The sequence below is a fragment of the Seriola lalandi genome, unplaced genomic scaffold, assembly GCF_002814215.2.
Source record: "Seriola lalandi dorsalis isolate HSWRI2012SDOR001 ecotype SW California unplaced genomic scaffold, Sedor1 jcf7180002054581, whole genome shotgun sequence".
NCBI lineage: Eukaryota > Metazoa > Chordata > Actinopteri > Carangiformes > Carangidae > Seriola > Seriola lalandi.
This window is the reverse complement of record NW_019525134.1, coordinates 2,591,775-2,611,784: the sequence shown is the minus strand read 5'-3', so window position 1 is coordinate 2,611,784 and position 20,010 is coordinate 2,591,775. Positions and strand designations below refer to the sequence as shown.

Below are 20,010 nucleotides of genomic sequence, written 5' to 3'. Positions count from 1 at the left end.
TGTTTGACTGCCATTTTAGCACAAAATAATCTCAGTAAAGCTTTACTTCTATAAATAACGCAGTAGCTGTCAAAACTAGCGTTTACTCGTTTACAGGTGCAGTTTCGTAACATTTTCCGACGAAAAGCTTTGATTACGGGGAACACGTGAAGGCAACATGCCAAACACTTACATGTTATTATGTTTTATTCCAGTAGGTGGCGGCAGATAACCGCTCCAAGCCCGAGGGCTCAAAAAGAGAGTGGGAGGTGAAGTGAACCAAACATTACACGCTCCGGGGCTCTTCATATTTCATCCAGAGGAGCGCATGGATCCGAGCTTACGCACACTGGTCGCCGCTGTCCTGGATGCTGCACAGATTGAGACAGGAGGTTGTAGCTGCCGCATCCCTCCATTTAAATAAATCGCACACAATAGTGACCGCTGCAGCTGTGACAGTTTGAACTAAGCAGACCGACGCACGGCCACAGGAGCTGTTGTTTCGTGTACAGTGCCGGTGTAGACAGTGCGGTGGAGATGGAGCGGTGGAAAGGCAGAGTGGCCCTGGTGACCGGAGCCTCGGTGGGGATTGGAGCGGCTACAGCCCGGGCACTGGTCCAGCAAGGCATGAGGGTTGTCGGCTGTGCCAGGAATGTCGACAAAATAGAGGTTGGCAATTTAATTTAATGTCATTAACGGACGTGAGTTGAGTCGCTCCGACACACAGGAGAAGCTAGCAACAACAAACTAGCTAACTAACGATAACCGCTAGCTAACATTAGCTTTACAACTTCAGCTAGAAACCTTTAGCCCCCGACGTTGGGACGTTATTTGTGAAATGTGGCTAACGCAGCCGTTGTAGCTCTGTTTGTTGAAATTAACAAGTCAGGCATTAAAGATGAAACGCCTCATTATTCCTAATAATATAAGGATGACATGTATTACTAATATTTTATCTAAAATAACCAGACTGTTTAAACAATGGCATCATGAGATGTATAAACTACAGTTAAATCACGACAAGATAGTGTTATCCACTTTCCATGTGAATATTACAGGGATGTTATTTTACCTGGTTTTATTATATTCAACAATGACAAGATATGTGATGACACACAGTTCCTCCCACAAAATGAGGCAGTAATGATTCTCCTACACACACACACACACACACACACCCCTCTAATCTGCAATAATCTCTATTATTAATCCTTGCTGCAAAAAAAAAACACTTTCTTTTGGTTGACCTACTGCAGTTAGGTCAGAGTTCAGGGGCGGCTGTTTACACAGCTCTAAGTTATTCAGTGTGTCTGCCAAATGACACCGGAGCAATGAAGATACCTGTTAACACCTGGCTGTTGTGTGGGCCAGTAAATAGTAGGTCAACTTGTCAACCCCTAATTCACCCATTGCCAGTGTTGGTAATACACCTGCTCAGGTAGAGTCAAGTTACCTCACCACAGCTCCCTAAGAGGAGGTGTTAGTGGATGCCCATGGGTCAGCAGAGTCAGGGTGGGACGCTGTAAATAAAGTGTTGTCTACAGTGTATAAGATCACAGCTTTCAGCCTTTCAACCAATAGACAACAAACCTACATTTCTACCTTATGTAACCAGGTGATATTTTCTGCAATAACCCAAGTCACGTAAATCTCAGTTTACAAACTGTTCGGCTGTTATACTCCTTTTTATTTTATTGTATTTTTTTCTTCACCTGTGATATTCACTTGATCTGATAAACGTATCACATTTTTTAGGTCAATTCTCAATTAGCTGTATCACAGAGGTCTTAATATATCACAGCCACTACGATAAGAAGTCTGCATATTATTTTTAAGCCCTGTTCTCCTCGTCACTCTGAAAGTATTTGGTGTCAGTCGTGACTATGGGTGAACTTCATGCAAATTTTTTAGCCACATTTTGAACATGTTAAGTTGTTGTAACTCAACTTTTGTGACACACACACACACACACTCTGACACAAAGACTTTAATTGAGTATAACTTGAAGGTAGATACCTCCTCCAGGGCAGATGTCAGTGGCCCCACCCCATTAGCTGTTGTCTAACCATAAGCCATAAGGCACTGACTGCACCTTGCTTATCTTGTCAGCCAATAATTAAGCCTCACTCTCCTCACTCCACAGTTGTCCTAGCTTCTAGCACTGGGCTGCAGAATGTCTACTACAGCTATGTTTAGCCCCCTTTTATGCAACTAATGTGTTTTTCATAAAGCAGAGTAGTGGAGCTTCACATGCCTCAGGTTGTTAACAACTCTGTCATATTTTAAAATTCAGTTATTGTAGTGTAGAGTGTTGCCTAAGTACATTCACATGTGTACAAGTCACACTACTGTGAATAGTACAACACGTGATATTTTATGGTAGCAGTCACATAAATGATGTCTTTTTTCCAACATTTAGCTTCCCACCCCACTAATGTACTTAGCCGTTATTCATTAGAGGAATTCTTATTAGTTTTATACAGTTTTTAAAATTGATATGAAGTGAATTGTAAGTAGTAATTGTAACCAACTCGGAACCGGGAAAGAGGTTTAGCTGAAGAGATGAATAAGGTGCAGTACGTTTTACTGTGGTTCACTGTTGATGTTAAGAGCTGTGGCAAAAGCAATTGCCTTCTGGTTCTTAATATCAGTGTGATACCATGTTATGTTAAACTTTATGACCTGCAACATATCTGTGTCAAGCTGTTTACAAAAGTAAGGAATGGGGTTTAGTAAGTTAAATTCCTCATCTCAACCTTTTCTCCCTATAGTGTGCTATTCACTATTATTGATTCATCATTATGAGTTAATCTGATCGTAATTTTTATTTCAGTTAGTCTCTGAAATGTCAAATAATTGTGAAAATGCCCATCACAACATCTTGTTTAGTCAGAGAACCTCAAACCAGAAAAAAGCCAACATTTTTTTGGCTCTTTTTAAACTGAAGAAGGACTGAAACAATTAGTCGTTTGTTGATATAGTTGCTGATTATTTTTATGTCAAACAGCTAATTGATTAAACAACTAATTGTTTTAACTCCATAATAGTACTGTGGCTTTTAGACTCATTTCTACTGTTGCAGTTTACAGTTTGCATTGACATAGCTGGAATAACAATAACAGAGTGAAACTTGAAAAGAGACTAGGAGCAACATCTGTTTCAGGAATCCTGCTGACGATGGTATTATAAAAACATAGACAGGCGTGTGTGTTATTTCAAAGTTCAGCTGCTTTTTTTTCCTAGTGATTTAAAAAATATATTTTTTCCGTATTTCATTTAGGTCTTGTTTTTCTAATGCAAGTATTTTCCCCCACCTTAATTATACACGCACGCACGCACGCACACACACACACACACACAAAGACACACATACAAAGACACACATACATACATACATACACACACACACACACACACACACTCATACATGCACACAGTGGGTGTGAATTGCACAATAGATAGCCTCCCTCCATTCATACTCTGGTCACATGATCCTTCCTGTCAATAGTTAACTGCTGCAGCTCGTTTCAGCCCTTGTCTGTGACTTGTGCAAGACTAAAACAAGGTCATAACATGTAAATTCTTAATAGAGCTTTTACATACAAATGTCAGTCAGCATTAAAGAGCTGACCACATCACAGCCGGAGCAATCTTACCTGCTCTTTATGATGGTTTACAGCACGTGAAACCAAAGCTTAGATTCAGCCAAGTGTTTGGTCAAACTACAGATAGAGATCAGGTTGTATGTAGTGACAGGTTTCCATCTCTTCTTTTCTATGACAGATTTCGTCACTTAGAGAGATGTCTGTGCGAGTTGAGGGACAAAGCCAGTATTGTGCTCTCTCTGCTGTGTAAACTGGGTTCTTGCTGTAGTTGTGCCAAACCTGGCATGCTGCTAGTGGGGGATGCAAATGTCCATCACTAAGTAATTGTTCTTGACTTCCCTTTTGGTGTTTATTTTTTACTTTGGGGGGGGGGGGGGGGGTACAGTTTTTATGGTCAGTTTTTCCAACAGCGATGTTCTCACCTCTTAGTTGACCAGATAAAACGGCGATGAAAAGGAGCCATGTATTCAGATGTTACAGGTTTCTGTTTTTCTCTGTAAATAAAACCCACAGAGCGAGGGGAGCGGAGAGTAGTGGCAGCAGTATTGTTTTGTTGTCTGTGACACTATGTAATAGGCAGAGGGGGAGCAGCGGCGAGCTGGGGGGGGGGGCGTGTGGTCACCATGGGCTCTGTGCAGGAATGGAGATGGCAAGGCTGCATCCAAGTAGCAGCAACAGACACAGCACAGCTTCTCATTAACTCTTGTGAAACCCTCCTGAACCAGAGGGAAGAAGCTTTTATTTAGCTGGGAGAAAATCTGTTCACGGTGCACACAATGTGTTTATTCTTCGAGGTTAGAAAAAGGTTAAAAGTGGCCTCTGAGCTCGGGACAGTGCGGTCCATAAACTGTGCCATTGAGAGCCATATGTATCCACGTGATCAGTACAAGCACTGCAGCATCTAAGTGGTGAGAAGGTGGCGAGGAGGGATATAATCAAACAGAAGGAGCATCTAGAAAACCCTATCTGCATGTCGTGAGATTGCTGCCATATCAGAAGGATTTAAAGTCTGAGCTGATGTCGGACTGTGAGGAAGAAGAGGACATGTTGTTACTGACTGAATAAGGCTTCTTTTTTTTTCGAAGGCGCGCTGGCCCGCAGAGCCCGTATCTGTGGGTTTGAGGTATCTGCTTACCTAGCACAATGTGATGCAGTAGTAAATATCCGGTTATGGGAGTATGAACCTCTGCTGCTGATCACCACAACTCTAATAATACTATGGCTAAATAGTGTTAGGTCACACTGAACTTGACCTCTTTGAGTCAAAATGAATTTTTGTGCCAAATTTGAAGAAGTTTCATCAAGGCGTTGCTGAGATATCGCGTCCACGAGAACAAAAATATTAGATTTAAGACTACTATTCATTTGTTTTATTTTACTACATTTGGCTGAGACTTCCCGTACTGGTAGAACACCTACCACAAAAATAGATCAAAGTGATTTTATATTTATTTGCGAAACTTGGTGAGTTGTAATGAAATGTATCTGCTGTCTGAATCTCCCATAACTAGGCTGCTAATATGAGTTGTATGAAGCTTGTAAATGTAAGATAAGAATAAGTTAAATTTTTATGTATTTGCATTATGTGCAGGTCAGGGCTGCTGTAGAGGAGATCAGTGTCAGTGCTGCTGTTGCTCTGGGGCAGGAGAGGCAGAGGTTGGGAATGGGGCGGTCTGTCACATAATCAATCAATCAATCAATCATACATCTAGAATGTATAGTTTCTGTTTTTGTCCTGATTCTTTATGTTGTTTTAAATAATTCATAACAAATGAACAAACGTGGCTTTGTTATGGACAGAAGGGAGGGCCACATCTCACTTAGTGACCCTTCACTGGTTAATAAAATCATTTGACAGTATATATACTCATAGTGAATTAGCTTTATAAACAGAAGGTAGTCTCACCTGTTTAAACTCAGGCTGAATGCAAACAGAACATAGACGTCTAGATAATAAATCTGTTTGTATTCTGAGTCCATTTCAAAGTGATAAAGTGAAACTGACATTTCCTGGGTGCTTTGAGGCTTCACACAATAGAGGCATCTGTCAAAATGCAAAGCTTTGGCTGTTGCAATTTTAGATGAGATAAATTTAGCAAACATAATTTGTGGGTTTTTAGTGCTAAACAGATCGGCATACAAAGAGCTTGAGTAGAGAGAGCAGGAGATTGGGAAGAGATTCTGCATGGGGGATGCCCAGAGAGGATAATCTATGTCAAATTATTGCATTAAAGAAAAGCAGTCTGGGTAAGAACACCGAGAATACGAGGAGCATGAGTGATAGACAGATGATTTTTTTTTTTTTTTTTTTTAATGGATTTCAGAAGTGATGTACTCGGAGATTCAGCAGAGATGTGTAAAGCTGTCCACAGTTTCTAAATTGTACCCACCAAATGCTAAATGAGTGTCTCACCCATCGCTCAAACTGGCAGCTTCTTTCAGATGATGCCATTTGAACCCTGTGGTCATATTCAGACTTGGTCACTGCAGAGCGACATCTACCAGGCTCCTGATTGGCTGCCTGTTAATGCAGCTCTGCACAAAGCAGACGCCTCTGCACTTTTTTTAACTACCCCAAGCAACTTTTATCTGAGTGAGTAAATCCTAAAATAAAGCTCAAAGCCCTTGGCAGGTGAGCCAGAAGGTTAATTTGAGACCTTGGCTGAGCAGCTTTGATTCGCTGCCCGTTCTGAAGGAGCTAAAAGGTGCTCGGTCATGCTTCACAAGCTGAGGTGACACAACAAAACTCAGCCAGTGTCTCTGTCTACGAGTCTGAAGCTGTCTCAGCCACCTCCTGTAGGTTGTGTCTGGACAACCCGTCTATTCACACTGAATAGATTTCACTCCAGAAAGGATTTGAAGTGGGTCAGGTCAGACAGCTTTACTCTCTTTGTCTCACATCCTCTGCCTCACTTTGTGTTTCTATCTCCTAGTTTGTGTCCTGATTCTTCTTTGTATATTTTTCTGCCTTGTTCTTCATGTCTTGTAAGTTTAGTGATGTGAAAATATACAGATATATGGTTATTTAACTATTTCCCAAACCCCATTTTAGCCTATGTGCATTAAATATGGTATCTATGAACATTCCAATCACTTTTTTTTAACTGTTGTCTCAACCCGCACAGTCGCTCTTCAGCTCACGGGCTTTTGTCTTACCCATGCAGAGAACTTTTCCACTGACTGCATGTTTTCCACTGGAGCTGTGAGCTGACAAAGACTTATACCTAACTAACAATCCATCATGTGTCCATGGATTCTGCTCCCAAGACAACCCACATTAACACCAAAACAACAAATAACAACATGTTGAATCCTCCCAGAACAGCAGTCCAGATTGGTGCAGGAAATCAGTGGCACAGGTATGCAGACATACCTGTATAAGGGTGGAGATAAAATCTTGATAATTATCACACACACAAAAATCCAACAATAACAGCAACAAACAGATGAGTAATTCATTTCAGTAAATGTATCTGTTCTGCATTGTGCAGGTGAGGGTTGATCCAATCACTTTCATCAGGGTAAAACTAGAATTACCTCTTCATGGTTGTATCCCTGCGCCGTAGTTGTTGTGTGAAGTGTTGAGTAATGGTGTTGTAAAAGTGTTGTGAGGTCAGACTGACCATGACCTTCGATCTAATCACTTCTTCCTTGAGTCCTAGTGGATGTTTGTGCCAAATTTGAAGAAGTTCTGTCATGGCGTTCCTGAGATATCGTGTCCACGAGAATAGAACGGATGAACGGACAACCTTAAAACAATATACCTCCGGCTCTTTTATTCCTCCGCTGGGAGGAATATAAAGGCACACGCAATGTTGGAAGCATAAAAGTGAATATCTGTGAGGAGAATCAAACATCTGCTTAAAACGATGAAGAGAGGTCACATAGCATCAGCATCCGATTTCTAAAGCTGGATAAATCAACCTTTCCACCGTCTGAAATGGGACCTTCCCACCGAGAGTCTCAAACTGCTACCAGCTCCATAACAAGCTGCTCATGCTTGTCTTTTATCAGTCACTTCCCCTTTATGATAAAGTATATTTTAATCAAGTGAGCATCAAGTTACTGAATCAAAAATAAATAAAATAAATCATAAACTTAGAACCATCACAAAACTTTATTTAGGACTCAGCCCTGAACTGAAAATATCACTTGAACCTCATATTGAACTCGTCCTGCGGAGATTTCTTGTAAACAAACTTCATACAGTGTTTCTCACCAAAACACACTGTGTATCCTTGAGGTCCCTCCTTATTAATGCTATTAAATATATATGTTGATTAAGGCTGGGACGATTATCCGACGTAATCGACGTTGTCGATTATAAAAATTATTCGACGTGGAATTTTAGTGTCGACGCGTCGTGTAAAACCACACAGGGTAAATGTTCATAGAACAAAACCGGAACTTTCTAATGGGACCGTTTATATCCATCGTCTTTGGTTTACCCGGATACAAGCGCAGCGCACGGACTGGGACAACGCGGTGACGTAATTGAAGTCACTGACTACGTGAATGATTTGAGTCTGTGTAATCTATTTGAACAACACGGCGGCGTCTACCAGCAGTACGATGGAGCGTGTGGAGCAACACGCGGCAAAAAAGGCTCGTACACGGTCCTCCAAAGTTTGGGAATACTTTAATCTTGACACCAACAGTGCGGTAGTCTGCAGACTCTGCAAAGTGCATCTGGCATATCACTCTAGCACGACAGTCATGCACGAGCACATAAAGAGGAAACACCCTGGTGCAGCGACTCAAGATGTTGGACGGGGCAAATTGTTATATTAAATGACTAACTTGAAAATAATTGCAATAAAATTACTGTTAGGTTAATAAAAAAAATAATCGTTAGATTAGTCGAATAATTGAAAAAATAATCGCTAGATTAATCGTTTAAAAAATAATCGTTTGGGACAGCCCTAATGTTGATATTGATATTAATCAACATAAGAGAATATTATAATATTTTTGGCCATATTGCTCAGCTCTGTGTAGACACAAATTTATGAAAAAAATGTAGGTGATGCTGATTAGAAACCAGTTTATTTTACCTGTAAAATTCATCTTCACCTCTTCATATTGTTTTTGTTTTGTTTTGTTTTTTCTGCAGTCATGTGCATGATAAAGTTGAGTTTGTAAAGCTGAATATGACGGTACAGTTGGTGGGAGACTGATGGATTGACGCCCCTGAAAAGAGCCAGTCAGTCACAATCAGATGTCAAGATTTGAGTTTTATTCTATTTGTCTCTTAGTATCAACTAACTCTGGTGAGGTATACCCACTCTATTCTCCGTAACTCATTAGCAAGGAGGTTTTCTCAGACCGGTATGATTGCAGTTCTGTAATACAACCAGCATTGCTGCATATGAATTTAAAAAAGCACTTAAATCACTTACATTTCTCAGCGCTCTCCATAAATTACTTAAAACTCTCAGGTCAGGAGTGTTTTTAATTACTGGATCACCTGGCTGTTGTACAGTTTAACAGTCTGATTTGTCTAGACAGCTCAGTGACCCCTATGAGTCATTCCCCCTGCTCCACCACTGTGCTGTCCTCTCTGGGCTTGTCTTTCAAGGTGTAAGGTTTACTGGCGTTGACATTCCCTCCTGGGCCTCCTGCTATGATAGGTGGGGTGCTTCCTGTCCTGTCCTGTCCTGTTGCTGGAAAACTCCTCTGTGTGTGTGTGTGTGTGTGTGTGTGTGTGTGTGTGTGTGTGTGTGTGTGTGTGTGTGTGTGTGTGAGAATTAGGAGGCCTGTTGTGCAAGCGAGGAAGATGTCATGTAACTGCTAAGTGCAACTGCAGCAGCAGGCCGGCACTTGTTATTGGATCTACACTTGCTGAGCACTTTTTTTTAGGAACATCTGCTCCTTCATGCAATTATCTAATCAGCCAATCACGTGACAGCAATCCAGTGTATGAAATCATGTAGATACAGGTCAGGAGCTTCAGGTAATGTTCACATCCAACATCAGAATGAAGTGAAGCTGTCATACCCAGTACAACCTTTTATTGGTTTTCCTTATTTACACTCATTATTGAGAAGACTTATACATTACACAAGTAACTCTTTACTAATCACATATGTTATAAATGTATGTAACTTTACATTCACATAGTGATATGGAATGAAATGTAAAAATAAATGCTCTGGAGAACACAATGTGTACCCAGGAGAACACAAGAGAAGCACATTGATGTGTTGTCTTAGTCAAAACTCAAAATAAAATTGGACCACAACTTTCCACCCTCCATTAACCCTCTTATGATCCTAATTATAAAATAACCCACTCTTTACCCCCACCCTCCCCTCTGTCTTTTTGACACTATCCCACAAGTCCTTAGTTCTTTCAATCTATAAAATTATAATTGGATTTTGATATAATGATTATTTGTATTCTTTTCCCCCTTTAAATATTAGGAGATACAGGCATGACCATGTTGTCAGTTACTGTGTACTCCAATTTTTAGGTTATGGTCAATGTATGTGGACAAGTGAGCTTCTGTTGGCCGAGTTGATGGGTCACATGTAGAGTAATACGTAAAGTCGTATATCACATTATTCTATAAGAATTAGGGCTGCACAATTAATCGAGATGTAATCAAAATCAGAATATGGTCAAGTGCAATATCCAAATCACAGGAGCTGCAGTTTATTTGTGATAAAGGTAATATGTGTCTCAACAGATCACAAACGAAGCATTGTTTCTAATAAGAATATAACCAAGGCCGAGCTTTGACAGTTGTACCATTCATAGTGTTTCACTGAAATCCAGAAAACCAGCTAAATAAATGAAAATACATGTACATATTCACATTGGTTTATATAAACATACACATATAGATCCATATTCCCTACACAGTTTTGCTGTACAATCTACAATGTGGCTCTAGTTGTGATTTCACTTTTCCCTTTGCTAGAACAAGAGCTTCTGTTGCCTCAGCCTGGAATTTATTAGTATGATGTTCCTAATAAAGTGCTCAGTGGGTGTGTATTTGTAGCTGAGAGAGCTGCGTGAGAAAGAAAGCACTTTTGTGGTGAAAGGATTTTATGAATCTACAACACAAACACAAAGACAACTTGAGTTCACCCAGTTCAATATTTCCATTTGGGGTTGGGGGCTGACGAGAAAGAATGCAAATTAGACTGTTTTGGCCTCGTCAGCAGCCAAATTGGATTTGTTGCTGGGCGTTTGTTTGATATTGGAAACATTTTATGGCGACTCTACCCTCACATGCTGAATAGACCCGGTCCAGGCTGGCCCAGTTTGAAAGGTTTTCATCTTGGACCGGGTCAGATCAACACTGTCTCCATGAGACTCTCCCATGTCTGTTTTTGTAGCTCAGGACTCAAGTGATCATAAACTTAGCATACGTTACGATGCGGCTCGTAGCCGGTGTCAGGGCCGCCCTCAGCCCCGCGCTGAGAGCAAACGGCCTGAATCAGATGCAGAAAAAACACATGACATGAGATGGAGGAGGCACGTGACTGGTTCACGAGAAGGAAGCTTCACCCTTCAGCATGTTTCAACTACAAACAGCAGAAATGAAGAGCCATTTTTAAATCATCTGACGCCCATGTGAATTTATGAATAAAGGCTGCTCTCTGTAGTTCGTCTCGCACCGAGGTATTGCAAAAATGTCATCCTCACACTGTTTTTTTTTTTCTGATTCAGAATACATATCTGCTTCTGCCTCCTCCTGCTTTTTATCACTGTGTTTGGGAAAATAACATCCAACTGCACCGGTTCCACCAGTCTGTTACACAACACCTGGCCGCCTGCTCTGTCTCTAGTCTGTCAGGATTATAAAAGCCTTCTCATTTAAGCCAAATACTGCTGCCAAACATCAGATGTCATGTACTTGTAATAATACACTGTTTTCAGTTGACTCATCACCCAGCACTATATTTGGATTTATAGTTATTTACACTTGGGGCTGATACTTGTGACATTATATCAAATTGCAGCCCGGCGTCCCAAATTGCCCCATGGTTATTCAATGCCTGGAACTCCCCAGAAAAGCCAAGGTCTGTCAATGAATGTAGTTACTAACAAGCAGCAATTATTTTTCTTATCTGCGTGTCTTGATTAGACTGTCCTGAGGGAAGTGCTGTAAAACCGCCCTGTTAAACCTTTAGACCTTTTAGTGGCAGTGTCTCTGTGTGTGAAGCAGAGATAATGGCACAACCATCCCTTATGCCCTGCTGCAATCCTATTATACAGCCTGCTGTCACCTTTGACCCCTACGATTGTGCTCAGGCGAAACTTGGAATTTACGTGTTTATTTTTTATATCACAGCAGTTCAGCTGGACAATGAGTGACAGACTGAAGCATCACACCTGGATGTGTTCCTCAGACCTTTGACATTAAGTGAAGAATGGTTTTTACTCGTGTTTTTGTGGCATGGCTTCAAACTCATGATCTTAGCTCTGGTACAGGAAGAGTTTCTTTCATTTCAGTGATTACACTTGTGAAGATAACGGCACTACATTTGTCACATGAGCCCAACAGTTTGGAAGATTGTTCCATGCAGCGGTTCTCCAGAGTAAATCATACTGAGATCTGAATCCTTATGATCAGTTTTAATGCAGTTATGCTTCAGGTTTTGTATTCTCTCTCTCTCTCCTTCTGTTTCTCTCTCTGGCTGCCAACCCTCCCTCCATCCCCCTCTTCCTCCCTCCGTCTGCACACTTTCTGTGATCACTGGACAACAGTCTCTGTAATGAGGATGGAAATGCATTATGACAGGCAAAATTGTTTTGTGTGTCACAGGTACTTAAGAGACAGGACGGGAAGGATGAAGAGGGGAGGGGCTACCGGCTGAATTATGGCTGCATTACATCTTTTCAATTTTTTTTTGTCTGGAGGCACAGCGCCCTAAAAACACAAGCCCTCTTTTGTCTGAGAAATCCTGAGTCGACCTGAGACAAATATAATTTCTCAGTTGTCTCTGCTCATGGCTGTTGCCTTGTACCATTGATCTGTCTCACCTCTTAAAGCGTGTCAGGCTGTATTCTTTATTAGCATCTTTATTTTTATCCCTTCTCCCTGAGCTGTTTTGCTGGTCCATTTGCACCAGTTCCACGTGAGTGGGTGAATGATTGAACATGGTGTGGGACAGTGATGTCCGTTGCATTGTGGACCTTATATAACAGCCCCCTGCAGGGGTTACAGGCCGTGAATGTAACCATGTGGGCATGTACACATATGTGTTAGAGGCTGCGTGGGTGTATGTACAGCCATTAGTGTAACATGTAAAGGCTTTATGACCTGTTGTAACATTATTTGCCTTTTGAATTGTAAGAGTTTTTATCTTTCAGTGTTGGTCTTATCAAGACTGTCTGGGTAATTACAAACAGTGATTTTATTTGAGTTACAGAGGTCTGTGTGTCTCTGCAGTCTTTCATAACCATGAGACCAAACCATGTGTAACTGCAAGTCAGGTGATATGAAAACAGGTTTGTGCATTTAAATCTTTTGAATTTATTATCCAAAGAGAAACAGCATGCAGATATATAATAATAATAATAAATAAGATTAGTTCACCAAATAGTGGAGAATATGAATGCTGCATTGAAAGGAAAATAGTTATATAATGTCATTAGTTGATTGCTCGGGTGTGTCCTGTGCAGCTTCAGGTTTATTTTGCATTTCCTCAAGGCTCATTTACAGCTGCTGCTGTGTGAGTCTGTCACTGAGAAATGTTTGTGGTTGTCTCACTGTCATTTTAGAGCCGTTTACAGGTGTGATGTTGAACATGCCAAAACCTAAAGATATGTGGTTCCAGTTTGGATTGTGATGAATCGATTGTGTGTGTGAACTGCATTTTCCAACTGTGCTGCTGCTGCTGCACTTTCAGACTTGTTTGTATATCTGCAGGACCAGTATGAGGGCTGGTACTGACCGCAGCAGTACAGCTGGTGCCAGAACACACACACACACACACACACACACACACACACACTCACACTCACACTCACACTCACACTCACACACTCACAGCCTGACACTTCCTGTAGTTGGACCAGGATCACAGCCTGTTTACTCTGCTGCTCCCACTTAAGTCTTAGTAACACAACTCATTCTCTCCCTGTAACAAAAGACAGGCCTGGCTTCCTCTTTACGTTAACGTCCTCTCTGAATGAAGAAGAGCCCTCCATTAGTCTGTCTGTCTTCTCCTTCCTGCCTGAACGCCTCTCCCTCCAGGGATTCAGGCAAGTGTGAATTTAAGAGCCTCTGTGTAAAAGCAGCTCAGATACTGAGCCTGAAAGGCGATGCTGCAGTTGAACAGCACTGTGGTCACGCCTCCACAGGAAGGCAGAGCTTCACCTTTCTACAACGTGGTCATGAGTTAGTTTTAGTCCTTACAGATGAGACAAGTGTTTTTAGTGTTTGAGCATTTTGACAGCTTTATTCGAGTAATGCCTCCTCTCTGGATAATCCCAGTTAAACAGCTTAGAGGAAGAGCAGGGAAATCTGCACACCAAGTGTGAGATGTGTGCATTCACTCTGTTACGTTTTGTTAGAAATAAAAAAAGCCACAGTGATCCCTCGATCCAATTTCATCCCGATTAGAAAAAGCAGGCTTCACAAGTATATATAGTTTCCATAAGGAGCCACTGCAGTGGCAGCTGTGATCAGCAGATAGACTGGAGTAGCTACAGAATGTCAGACGTTTAACAGATCATCCATAACTTTTATCCATGCTGTGACAACTTTCTGCTGCTGCTTTCTTCAGTTATATTCTGGATGAAAGTTGTCATGAAGTTCCAGGCATCAGATCACGCTGCCTCTTCTCTGACGTTAGTTTTAACACTGAGCTGTGAACATGTACGTCTTTTGTTTTTGTGATTGATTCTCTTTATTCCTTTTTTCAGTTCACTAACATTTATTAAAGACATAAAAGATTCACTCATAAAAAATATGTAAAATAAAACATAAATAAATAAAATATATAGGAGTGAAACATGCACATTCTTCAGTGTATGATACAGGCTATTAGACATCCACATTACACTTCAGACTCTTGTATGATACTTAAAGAATAGTGACGGGATCATCTCGACTTATTGCACTCAAACATGAATACATCTAGACTGTTATTAACTCTGTGGATAAGCTGCTCATGAGATGACATCTTAACCAGCTCGTCTCCATTCATTAAAACTGATTCACTCTTTTGACTTCCAATGCCTTCACACTATTCTGCTTCCTGTTATTAAGGCTGGTTTCACCCAGGAACAACTACACCTCAGAGGGCAGATTAAATACCCAACATGCATCATGCTGAATTCACACTGAGATCTGTCTCTAGTATTTTATTAATACAACTAACATTGTCTAACCAGAAATTATGCAGTACTTCACATTCATATAGCATATGAGACATTGTGCTCCGGTTTTTGTTGCATCTCCAACATTTATCATCCGTCCTGAGCCTCAACCATTTTTGATGGAGTCCAATAACTGTGAATATGTTCTTCCTATCTCTACAACGTGCTACGTCCTGCCAACAACGCAAGGCTCAGGCTTCAACTGAAGGAATTTTTAAGACAAAAGTCTGATTATGTCTTTAATGGGCCAGTTGTGTTGTGGACCTCAAAGAAATAGTTGTAAAATTCTGGGGTTTATGCAAATCTGTTAACAGCATGACTGAGCAGGGCTAGAGGGACCAATCCAACCCTCTCAGATACTTACCCTGGTAGATGTTTGATGTTTAATGCACGCCATGTTTGATTGACTTCAGTTTGCAATTCCCCACTTTACTCATTATGTTTTAGATTTTTTTTGGGGTGTGAACTTATACAGGCTAAAGTTTAGCCTGTATAAGTTTAGCCGCTAAACAACTGAATCAGTTTTGTAAAAGTGACGGAACATCCAGCTTCTGTCACTTCTGCAAACTTAACCAAGCCTAAACATCTAAACTGATTGAATGTGCCTGCTAGTGTTAAATGATCAGTTTATAATCCATTCATAAGGACATATTTGGAGCCGGACAGGTGGTGCTGATGAAGCGATACTTGAGCTCATCTGAGCAGGTGTGTCAGACCAGTAAAGGTGGGAAGGTTTAGATCACTGAAAAGAAAAAAACACTCTCAGGCTCCATTTACCTCTGCTGAAGATATCTGGATATAACTTTGTTCATGTTTCATATCAGAGAGGATCACACCAAATATGCCAAAACAAAATGTTGTCATTGTTGCACAGTAGCTTTTGTTAATGTCAAAGGTTTAGAGGGTCAGTTTTTCCTTCGGACTCAGTAAACATTTAATCCTCTCGGCTGCACAGACACTGAACACAGGCAGAGTGTTAGACCGTCTGTGCATCGTCTCTGTCTGCCACCCGCCCCGCCCTTTATCACCCAGGCCCCTCCTGTCTGACCGGCACCCAGGATGAGACGTCAGGTGACTGGTGCAGCTGTGCTTTGGGGGGGGGGGTTTCTGTGTCAGTTTGTATCAAACCCCACGGTGGTGGACAGCCAGCTGACCTGGTTGGAGTGTCGCCCGCTCGTGCTGCTGCAGACTCAGCCCAGCTGTATCTGAGGACTGAGGCAGAGCTCCGTTCATCTGTGGTCATGACTTACAGTTTGGAAGATGGTGGGATTTTAATTTTGTATTATCAGGAAAAAATAACACAATCAGACTGGAGTGATTGTGGTTCCACTGGTGCAGCCCTCTGCTGATGTGGTGTTGATTTTATGGCTGCACGCTCTCACTGCTTTCTCATTGTCTGAGTCGGTAGGGTGTAGGGTGGGACTCTATCTTAATTATGCTGCTGCAGGTTAATCATTTCTAGCACTTACCCAACAGTTGGTACATTTACATGGAGCCTATTGTTCCGGTTATAACCGGTTTAAAAGCACTAACAGAATAAAAATGCTCCATATAAACATCTAATCAGAATAAACAGATTAAAATATCAATCAGGTGCAGGTAGATAGTTCAATTTAGTTGCATGTCACACAGCTGTTCTATTAAATGCATCAGTCTTCAGTCAGTGACAAAATGTTTTTGTTTATTTACCTGTTTGTGGTTCTTTAACTTATTTTTTATTCCTTTCTATTTACTGTATTGTTTATTTTATTTAATTCTGGGGTTTTTTTGCTTGTGTTTGTCATTTTTTCTTTTGTCTGGCCTACATTTATTGTCACAGACTTTAGTTATCTGTGTGTATATGTGATGAGCTGGGAGATTGACTGAGTCTGTCGTAGAGATGGAGCAGAACGAAAGGGGGAGGGACACTCCGTCTTAAATACCAATAAAAAAACCTTGAAAAGAACTCAGAACTTGCATGTAAAACACTGGTCTGATTTGTGTTTTTCAGAAGCTGGCAGCAGAGTGTCAGAGCGCAGGCTACAGTGGCACACTGATCCCTTACAAGTGTGACCTGTCCAACGAGGAGGAGATCCTGTCCATGTTTTCAGCCATCAAGACGCTGCACAAGGGCGTGGACGTGTGCATCAACAATGCCGGACTGGCCCACAACGAGCCCCTGCTCAGCGGAAAGACAGAGGGCTGGAGGAACATGATCGACGTGGGTGGATCATAGACACAAAAACGTTAATGCTCGGAACTTAGACTCTGTAACAGGGACGAGGGGGAATTATCCCATCACACGTATGTTGTGTTGATTTTATGGCTGCTCTGCTCAAACAGAGGGAGGAGGAGCAGAGAGTGGAGGATTTGAGCTTGTAGAGTAAGAGCAGAAATGTTTGAATACATGGGCCTGCACACACACACACACACACACACACACACACACACACACAGATCCTGGTCCCTTCCCCTCACTGAGGCAGCCTCAGTGGCTCCGAGGAGAAGCCCTGGCACAGCGGAGGCCCACTAATGAAAGCCAGCACTATTTCTCTTGTTGGGACTTTACATTCTGATTCATTGAGCTCTTGACCACTGAAGACCCCCTGCTCTTAACTCTCTGTCTCCAGAGTCCTGCATTCGTAATGCTTGTCCATCTGTTGTCATGGCAGCCTACATGAATGTGTACAGCAGTGTATTTTTAGCCTGTGTTTAATCTGCACGCTGACCTTGTTTGGTCACCTCCCTATCTTGCCACCATGTTGGTTTTAACCTGCCGTCGATGAGTGTGAGCGCAGGAGCAGATTAGAGGCCACAACCTGGACAGGAGCAGCAGGTTCAGATGATCTAACACACTGACCCAGTGAACATCAGTCAGCCCATCTGATATTGTTATCACAGGGCATCCCCTTAAATGTCATTTAACAATAGAACACAATTAGGCTCTGCTAATGATTGATAGACACATGAATGGATGAATGAAGCTGCCTGTCTTCTCCTCCCCAGGTGAATGTCTTAGCCTTGTCTATCTGCACCCGTGAGGCGTACAAATCAATGAAGGAAAGGAATGTGGACGACGGCCACATCATCAACATTAACAGGTAAGACATGAAGACAGTTTCAGAGTGAATGTATAGATTAATCTGGAAATACCTCAGCCAGTTTGTTCAAGTGATGTTAATCCAGCAGGCGTTAACTAAAGCCAATCCTCAGCCCCACCTGTCCCCTGCTGCACATGCAACAAACTGATAGTGACCTTTTCCACTGGCATCATGTGGGATTAATAATAAATCTGTTGCTGAATTTCCTGGATCTGTTCATTGATTTAAATATTTATTTTTGGACAAATAAACTTCCTGCTGTATAAATGAGACACTAGAAGCTTTAAAAATAACATGACAAGTAAATCAGAGGCTTCATTTGGACTTGAATCACAGTTCAGATAGAAAGTGCAGTTTCTATCTCATCTCCTCCTCTTCCTCCTCCTCCTCCTCCTCCTCCTCCTTCTGCAGTATGGGGGGGCACCGAATGGTGCCAAGTGCTGATGAGCATTTCTACTGTGCCACTAAATACGCGGTGACTGCTCTGACTGAGGGGATACGACAAGAACTCCGAGAAGCAAATACCCACATCAGAGCCACGGTCAGTCGAGTGTGCAGGTTCTTTGGCCTGTTTATTGGTAACACACTGGATCACATACATGAATCTATACAGTAGGCCTTTACTGTAAATAAGAGACAGTGTGTTTGTGTCTGTGCATGCACGTGACAACAGTAAACAGTACATTCGTCATGCTTCTCCCTCCTCTGCAGTGTATATCTCCTGGAATAGTGGAGACTGAGTTTGCCTTCCGGCACCACAACAGTGATCCAGAGAAAGCAGCTGCAGTGTATGAGAGTATGAAAGTAAGAGCGAACAGACGTGTTTCACAACGTGAAAACAACCCTGTGCTGCTGCTTCACTAATATCATGTCTCCACGTTTCAGTGTTTGAAAGCAGAAGACATAGCCAGTGCAGTCACATTTGTCCTCAGTGCCCCTCCTCATGTCCAGGTATCTCCTTCCTCCTCTCTCTTGCTCTCACACCATCACGTGTGGTTTGGTTTCTATATTGATCTGATTATTGATCTCCCGTGTTCTTGTCGTCAGATCGGAGACGTGCAGATGAGGCCAGTAGAGCAAGTGTCATAGCAGTGAACAGGAAGCTGCGGGAGGAGCAGACAGCAGCCATGGTGACTCCTTAGCGACCTCTGCTGGGCAAGGGAGGGGGGAGGGGGATAAAACAAATCAACTACAGCTGTTTTGGATCTGCAGGGATGTGGTCGAGGAGGGCTGGAGCCTTAAGGAGGCTGTGCGAGGAAATGAAGGGTGTGGACTTAGGAAACCACTACGAAAATACTACTGAATGAAGCAACCTGGTATTTGTGAATTATTGGGTCCAGTCCTGAGCGGGCCGACTCCAGACTACAGTAGGAGCAAATAACAAAGGAGAGAGTTGCTGCTGTGCTATGTGGTCATCTGCACGACCATCACTTCAGAGGGAAGAGTATGCCATTGATTGCACATGTTTTTCTGTTTTGTTTTTGTAGGTCATATGACATATCTTTTTTGAAATTAAATGGAAAGAGTAATTGCTGTTTATATTTTTTTTATATAAATATTTTAACTTTGGATCATAGGTAGATGTGGTCTCATACTCGCTAACCGTAGACAAAACTGTCTCATACTCACTGTAACTAACCATCGACAGTCTGTCCATCCTGCCACCTGTACTCACCAGATGTTTTCACAAACACATCCAGTTACCTTTGTTTGGATCTGTCCAGTTCTCAGCCCCGTATAAGGAATCAGGAAAAGTATAAAAGAGAGATGCCACTGTCTGACAAGCACATGGGTTTCTATAATCCACCTTTTTGCCTGTGTAATTTCAGTTCTTCTGCACTTTTGATTCATTTCTGGGGAGTTATAAGACGGAAACACTGGCAACTCATGTAGGCGAGGAAACTAACTCAGTGCACATGTGTAAACTAGAAGTGTGTACCTTTCAGTGGAGATTTCTCATTAAATTAATAAATAAAAACCATTGCCCAAAAGTGAGTTGTTGTGTGTTG

General features: G+C 41.8%; 1 protein-coding gene across 1 annotated transcript; it reads left to right on the top strand.

Annotated features, from left to right (window-relative positions):
• The first annotated feature begins 291 nt into the window (after positions 1–291).
• On the top strand, positions 292–19,992 carry dhrs11a (dehydrogenase/reductase 11a). The gene is made up of 7 exons (XM_023418279.2): positions 292–648; positions 16,912–17,121; positions 17,907–18,001; positions 18,413–18,542; positions 18,713–18,805; positions 18,887–18,952; positions 19,049–19,992. Exons 1-7 carry the CDS (start codon positions 517–519, stop codon positions 19,088–19,090), a joined length of 768 nt encoding a protein of 255 aa, XP_023274047.1. The 5' UTR covers positions 292–516; the 3' UTR covers positions 19,091–19,992.
• The last annotated feature ends 18 nt before the right edge of the window (positions 19,993–20,010 follow it).

Coding starts and splice junctions, on each gene's coding strand:
- dhrs11a (XM_023418279.2), top strand. CDS start 517: ATGGAGCGGTGGAAAGGCAGAGTGGCCCTGGTGACCGGAGCCTCGGTG. Junction 18,543..18,712: donor ATACCCACATCAGAGCCACG/GTCAGTCGAGTG, acceptor CCTCCTCTGCAG/TGTATATCTCCTGGAATAGT. Junction 18,953..19,048: donor GTGCCCCTCCTCATGTCCAG/GTATCTCCTTCC, acceptor TCTTGTCGTCAG/ATCGGAGACGTGCAGATGAG.